Source organism: Pseudorasbora parva, chromosome 2 (genome assembly GCF_024679245.1).
Source record: "Pseudorasbora parva isolate DD20220531a chromosome 2, ASM2467924v1, whole genome shotgun sequence".
In the NCBI taxonomy this organism is placed as follows: Eukaryota; Metazoa; Chordata; class Actinopteri; order Cypriniformes; family Gobionidae; genus Pseudorasbora; species Pseudorasbora parva.
In genome coordinates, this window is record NC_090173.1 from 60,352,490 (window position 1) to 60,359,989 (window position 7,500).

The 7,500-nt window shown below is 44.0% G+C and overlaps 1 protein-coding gene across 1 annotated transcript; it reads right to left on the reverse strand.

Moving 5' to 3' along the window:
• Positions 1-1,413: 1,413 nt before the first annotated feature.
• On the reverse strand, positions 1,414-6,543 carry LOC137049496 (uncharacterized). Its single transcript, XM_067428022.1, has 8 exons — positions 5,771-6,543; positions 5,445-5,666; positions 3,735-5,327; positions 3,390-3,593; positions 3,178-3,269; positions 2,628-2,695; positions 2,246-2,499; positions 1,414-1,655 (listed from the first exon to the last, which is right to left on the reverse strand). Exons 1-7 carry the CDS (start codon positions 6,387-6,389, stop codon positions 2,406-2,408), a joined length of 2,892 nt encoding a protein of 963 aa, XP_067284123.1. The 5' UTR covers positions 6,390-6,543; the 3' UTR covers positions 1,414-1,655; positions 2,246-2,405.
• Between the last annotated feature and the right edge of the window lie 957 nt (positions 6,544-7,500).

Genomic DNA, 7,500 nt, shown 5'->3' on the forward strand with positions numbered 1-7,500 from the left:
TCTTGTGACAGTTCCAGTGTTTTCCCTCTCCTGTTTTCTCTTTCGGTATTGCTGAGTGGAGTAAGGAACATCTTGACTGGGTGTCTGTGTTTGAGGTGATGGTGGCATAGCTGAAAGAAATGGGATGTTGAAGAACATCATCTGTGAGGTACCAGGCACTGGAGGAAGCTGCACAGATGGTAGAACGAAAGGGAGAGAGACAGGTGGTGCTGGTGCAATGACAGGATGTGTCATTTGATGCGATGGTGGAGCCTGGGAGATGGTCTGAGGTTGGGACCTCCCCTTGAGTTTTGCCTCCCCAGCAGTGTTTGGTGGCAGGACAAACAGGTGAGGCTCAGCCAGATTGGCTGAATACAGAATTGGTCCTTTCTGCATAGCTGCAGGAAGCTTCTCAGGTCCTGCCATGGGTGCGCCTGGGGCTTGGATTCCCTGCTTTAAAATGTCCTGCTCCTGTGACTTGCAGCGTCTGCTGAACCTGGGAAAATATAAAACAAGCGCTATTATTACAAAATTATGTGTGATAAACAAGTTTTTGCTCACAACTATGATGCAGCAGCATGACAGAGCGGGGGTTAGAGGAAGGGGTAAGGGTAGAGAAAGGGGTAGGGGTATGGGTAGAGGAAGGGTTAGGGGTAGAGAAAGGGGTAGGGGTAGAGGAAGGGTTAGGGGTAGAGGAAGGGTTAGGGGTAGAGGAAGGGTTAGGGGTAGAGGAAGGGGTAGGGTTAGGGGTAGAGGAAGGGTTAGGGTTAGGGGTAGAGGAAGGGGTAGGGTTAGGGTTAGAGGAAGGGGTAGGGGTTGAGGAAGGGTTAGGGGTAGAGGAAGGGTTAGGGGTAGAGAAAGGGTTAGGGGTAGAGGAAGGGGTAGGGTTAGAGGAAGGGTTAGGGTTCGAGGAAGGGTTAGGGGTAGAGGAAGGGGTAGGGGTAGGGGTAGGGAAGGGTTAGAGGAAGGGGTAGGGGTTGAGGAAGGGTTAGGGGTAGAGGAAGGGTTAGGGGTAGAGAAAGGGGTAGGGGTAGAGGAAGGGTTAGGGTTAGAGGAAGGGTTAGGGTTCGAGGAAGGGTTAGGGGTAGAGGAAGGGGTAGGGGTAGGGAAGGGTTAGGGTTAGGGTTAGAGGAAGGGGTAGGGGTTGAGGAAGGGTTAGGGGTAGAGGAAGGGTTAGGGGTAGAGAAAGGGGTAGGGGTAGAGGAAGGGTTAGGGTTAGGGGTAGAGGAAGGGGTAGGGTTAGAGGAAGGGTTAGGGTTCGAGGAAGGGTTAGGGGTAGGGTTAGGGGTAGAGGAAGGGGTAGGGGTAGGGGTAGGGGTAGGGAAGGTTTAGGCCTAACCCTACCATGTAAATTACTTGAAACCTCTGTGTAGCCCTCAGCTGCTTTGATTTAAGTTTAGGGTTAACGGTAACAATGCTAACTTACTCACCATTGTGTGACTGTTGCAGCGTTCACTTCTGGGAGCTGGATGGTGGTCTCGGTCATCACCTTAGCATTGGTGATGATGCACTCTCGGATGTGCTTGTAAGCTCGTGCCACCATTGTGAAGCGGGACACCCTCACTCCGTCACAGCGCACCGCGTTTGGGTAGAGAGCACAGAGCCTTGTGAAGATGGCCTCCACCACTCGGTTGCAGTCAGGCCACTGTGCAGGACTATGAGCCCCAACGAAACACCTGTAAATGACAGCAGAATACATATTATTAATACAAGATTATTTTATTGTTTTGTTTAATTGTTTTATTTCCCCTTTTCTATTCTGTCTGTTTTACTTTTTGTTGTCTTTATGGTCAATGTTGAAATATATGCATAAATTAGATCACTACTGGGTTACTGTGTTATGGCATTTTTCACAATACAGACTGCACATTATCCCGCTTATTACATGGCTACTTACTAAAAGACAGTAAAAGATAAATAATTTGACACTAAATATTGATCCAAAGTGATTTTATTGATTAAGAAATTTTAAAGATTAAGAAATCTTGCTAAATAAAATTGATGTATGGTTGGAACTGCATCCATAGCAACGTAACATAGCAACATAAAGTCAGCATTAAACATAACTCACAACTAATAATTTAAGTTATAACTAACTTTGAACTAAGTAAGTCTGCGGGAAGATAAGCTAGGCATCGAGGCGTCAGATTTTACAACTTTGATTAAACAGGGGTTAGGGTCACCACCCTGCATGGGTGGTGATATTTCAGCCAGTTTCAGTTATATTTATGCAAAAAATACCCTTCGTTTGCTAAATTTAACATACCTTTTTGTGCTCTCCACACCTGGTGCCACAATCTTCTTTGTAGCCCTGAATCGTCCCTGTTTTAAGGTGGTTTTATGACGTGGTGAGTAAATGGTCTTGTTCTTGTCATACTCCCCCATTGCTTGCCATAGGGTGATGATCTTGACGCACTCGTCTCCAGTCAAGGCCAGACGGTGATCTCTAAGGCTAACCAAAAACTCTGCCAAGTCCTGCACGGCTCCATACCCCTCAATATTATCAGGTCCAACAGAATCCTAAAATGAAAGATTATTTAGGAACTTTTGATAGCAGTAATGAATACAAATATTCACATGAAAGCATAGGCAACATTACCCAGGTTTGGTTTAAACACATATAAATGTACATTTAAAAAGAAACTTACATCATGTGAAGTGTTCTCTTCAGATGTTGGTAGATGAGGAGTTTCTGTGGATAATTGGTCCACTGGGACTACATGAAAAAGGTAAATATTTAGTTAAAATGTGTATTTGTGTCTTTCAATATGACAAATTTAAATTAGAGTTAGTGTGACTGAAACATCTATCAATATTTTGGTAAAACTCACAGCTATGAGCTTCAGGAGAGAGTGCAGGCTTTGAATGAGTGTGTAGTGAGCTAAAAACAGGCGATGGCACTGGTGATGGAGGGACCACAGACAGTGATGACATGGGCTTGAAAACAGACGATGGGACTGGTGATGGAGGGACCACAGACAGTGATGACATGGGCTTGAAAACAGGCGATGGGACTGGTGATGGAGGGACCACAGACAGTGATGACATGGGGCTGGTTGCTGGAGGGGTTGGACATGATGCTGCAGACACTGATGCTTCTGAAGAAGAAGCAGGTGTCTGTTCTGTGTCGAAGGTGGGGACAGTGATGTCGTGAATCTCCTCAAGTTCAGCATAATCTTCATCCACCTCTGTACCAACCTCAGTCGTCTCTGACTCTTCAATGGCCAACTTATAGTCCTGCAGAACTTTACCAGTTTGCTGGTAAAGGTACTCCACTCCAATAAGTTCACCTTTAAAATATTAAAACATTGACAATAAGATAATATACCAGGATATTATAACTCAGTGGAAAAATTGTATGTGTACACATGACTGTAATTGTAACTAAAAAAAAACAAATAGTTATCTACCAGTGTACTTTCTTGGCCCAACATATGGGATGATTTTCTTGCCCATAACCTCCTCTGCAAGAGTATTGACAGCATGGCGCAGAAGATGATTATAAGAATGTGACTGCTGCTCATCTGTTGTTGCTGCCACAGCCCGGTCCTCATTCCACCTTGCAAGTCCATCCAAAAGGTACGCCTGGAAGAAGGTGTCACTTGCCAGCGTACCTGTACATTGAAAACAAAAAGACCACAGAATGGGTTACGCATAAATACACAAATACCTGTACTTGCAATCATCATAATTATTTAAAATATATAATTACATCATATCAGTATTTTAGTAATTCAGTTAAGTCAATTATTTACCTGGGATGAATCTGTTAAGGTGTAGGTGAAATGACTCAAGCGAAGTGGAACCTCTGGCACAGCGGTAGGTTGGCAGGCGGTGCCCTCCCTTCACTACAGTGCCAGTCTGCATGTAGAGCTGCACACCTACAGGATCCTGGATGCAGGCCACATGCTTCCGCTGGGACTTTAAGATCTCTCTCATCCGGGCTGAATTTATTAGTGGTACTCCCAGAGTGTCACGACCAGCATCTCCATCAAAGGCCTGAATATGGCTCTCAATCAGCGCCAGGGTCTCCTTGGTCCCACGAGTGGTTCTCCTGCAATGTAGGGCTAGCTCACTACGGCTGATACAGCGCAGCACATCAGCCTCGGATGATGGTTTCCGGTCAGCTTCCAGCTCTGCGCGCTTCGCCTTCTTAAGTGCAGTCAGGTCGTCCTGGTCCCACATGAAAATACAGTGGCTGAGGCGACTCATAAATGTTGCATACAGCTGGTGAGAGTCGGTGGTGCACCCCACAGCAAATCTCCGCATGAAGTGCCATATATCTAACCGGATGGTCATTTGGTCCCACTCTTCAAACATCCTCCTCAGAAGAGTGTTGCCACAGCAGTCTCGGTCAACATACATTATCTCAGGAGGAGCCACCCCAGCCACTCTGTATCGCTTGATGAGGCCTTCAATCATTGGTCCGAGACCAAAGCCTTCACTGGCTGTGAGCACGGACATGATCACCTGTCCATGCTCATTTCCAACGTTGGTTGCCCATGTAGCGGTGCCATAGCTGCGTCCTGCTAGTTTTCTGGCCACTTTTTTAGTAGAATCCATTTTTAAGATACGACCATATTGAGATGTTATAGTGGCCTTGATTTCGTCCAGCCTTTGCAGGACATCCTGGGCATACACCTGCATTAGCCACCGGTGCTTAGGGACAGAAGGCATTGAAAGAGCAGGTTCAAATGTCACAGGCAGGATCAGGTTTGATGTGACAGCACTGGCAATCCCCTTGCAATCTGTCAGATACTGGACTGTTTTTTCCAACCACACCTCAGCATGACGCTCCTGCAACTTGCGCTGGATCTGGCTGCTGCTGTTTCCCAGTCCTCGCTGACGCATCAAACTTACTACCTCGATGTCACATGCAAGTTTTGATGTGAGAATGCAAGGGAACTGCACCCTGTGGCCAATGTCGAGCTGGGAGACGATATCATGGCTCCAGCTGATGACCTTCCTCTTACATCTTCGGCAGGCCAGGTACTCAGATGCCACAAAGTACATCTTACCGAAGGCAAACACCTGTCTGATCTTTTGATGCAAGCCAGCTGAGGTCAGAAGGTCTTTCTGACAGTCTGGATGCGGACAAGTCAGCTTCACTTGCCACAGTTTTCGTGGCATCCAGAGCAGCAGGGGATGGCCAAAGTAATTCTCTAAGGGAGGAGACTTACTGGTCTTCAGTGGCACCTGTGGAGGATACCACCAAAGTTTGTCCACCCTGCTAAAGATTAGCTCAGGATGCCCTTGTGCTGACCACCTGAACAGGGCCTTGGACATCCACCTCTGGTCCACTTCAGGCAGGGTATTTATCCATCCAGCTGGAAGACAGACTCGTCGTACTGGAACCCCCCAAAGAGAAATAAACACATAAATAAACAAGTGCAAACTCACATTGCTTTACTTTATTATTCCTGGAAAGGAAACTTTAATATATATTTTTTAAAGTATATACGTACATCCCACATGTGCCTCCTCAAACTTATTTGCCTCTGCCAGCAGTGTGCTGTCATCTATCTCAGTGGACACAGAGGGGCGGGTGAGGGTGGCTGAGGGTCCTGTGTGTGCCTCAGAGGAGGCAGTCGGGCGGGTGAGGGTGGCTGAGGGTCCTGTGTGTGCCTCAGAGGAGGCAGTCGGGCGTGTGAGGGTGGCTGAGGGCCGTGCACGTGCCTGGGCCAAAGCTTCAAAACAAAACACAGGACAAACAGATAAACATGACTACTGAACAAAAACATAAATAATAACAAACCAAAAAAAGAAAAGTGTAAAATAAATGTTTGCTTACAAGGTGTGGCTTTGACGGGGGAAATCAGCCTTTTTACGGTCTTGGTCATGCTTTTCTGGGTAGGCAACTTCCCAACCAAGAGGGAGCGGAGAGAGGCAGTGGAAGTATGGGTGGTGGCAGTGTGCTGGGTAGGGGGAGTGATTTGTGTGGGGCCAGTGTGCTGTGTGGGGGGAGTGAGCTGGGTGGTAGCAGATTGCCCAGCATATTGCTCTTCCTTCATGGCAATGGCAATTCTGCCAGAAGGGAAAAGCTCGATATACTCCCTGAAACTCCCCTTGTTGTGGGCATGTTCTTGGGAGTCTTTGCTGCCTCCTGTGGGGTCCCTCTTTATAGCTGCCACCAGGTAAGCAGCATACCCCAGGGCATTTTCAGCCACCCACCTAAATGTTTGCCCGCGAAATACACCAAACTGGATTTCAAAGAAACCTAGCAGGTGTTTTCTGTTAGCTAGATCTCCGTGGTACAGACTTAAGCTTTTCTTGGCCTTGTCCAGCACTACCTCTGGGGACAGGGGTCTTGTGTACGGCTTTCCTTTGTTAGCCTCCTTCACCTTTGCCGCTTCCACTGTATCTGTCATATTCAGGCTGCCATCAGCCCGTCTCCTAAAGTGAGGTTCCATCTAAATTATAAAATGAATATATAAAAAAGACAATAGGGAAACAGGAAAACACGTTTGGTAACACATTAATTAATGCAGCTGTGTATATCACATTATTAGATTTACTCATGATCACTGTAAAATGTTGATTTTATATTATGCTTTGTCTGTGTATAGTTTTCCTACAGGCTCAAAATGTTGGCTAACATATTAAAATCATCAGAGATAATTTTTTCACTAATATTGCACCATTAAATAAAATTTATGTTCCACGTCAGAAAAAGAAGAGTTATCAAGTAATGGCTAGTGGATAATGGAAAGTCTATTCCAGGAATTTTCAAAGTTGTAAACTTTACATGGGAATTAACAGGAATATATGAGAATTAATGGAAATAAACAGAGAAGTTTCTAAATTAGTTTAGCCTGCAGCAAGGAACTTAATTGTAGTTGAAAAAAAATCTTAGTTAAAACAACCAGATTTAATTCACTACTGTTGATTTTATACCTTACACATGCACATAACACACTACTGACTGCAGGGCTATTGAGGCCATTCCTAAATAACATGGACAGTTGATAAATATTATTGTGAAATATTACAATTTAAAATAATGGTTTCTTTTTTACTATACTTTAATATATTATTTATTTCTGTGATGCAAAGCTGAATTTTCATCCGCCATTACTTCTGTGTCACATGATCCTTCAGAAATGTAATTTTGCCACACACAAAAATAAAACTAAAAATAATAATTAAATAAACAGATTTTTTTCAGGATTATTTGATGATTAATTAAAGAAAAGATTAACAATAAGAGTAATAATAATAATAATAATGTACAAATAAATAACTAGTAACAATATACACTACCATCAAAAAATCTGAGATCAGTAATTATTTGTCTTGTTTTTGGAAAGAAATTAATAATAATTTTCAGCAAGCAAGTATGTGTTTAATTGATTAAAAAGTTAGAGAATTAATTGTTACAAAACATTGCTATTTTAAATAAATGCGGTTCTTTTTAACTTTTTATTCATCAATGAATCCTGAAAAAGGTATTAACGTTACAAGTTCCAAAAAATATTAAGCAGCACAACTGTTTCCAACAGTGATAATAATTCAACATATTAG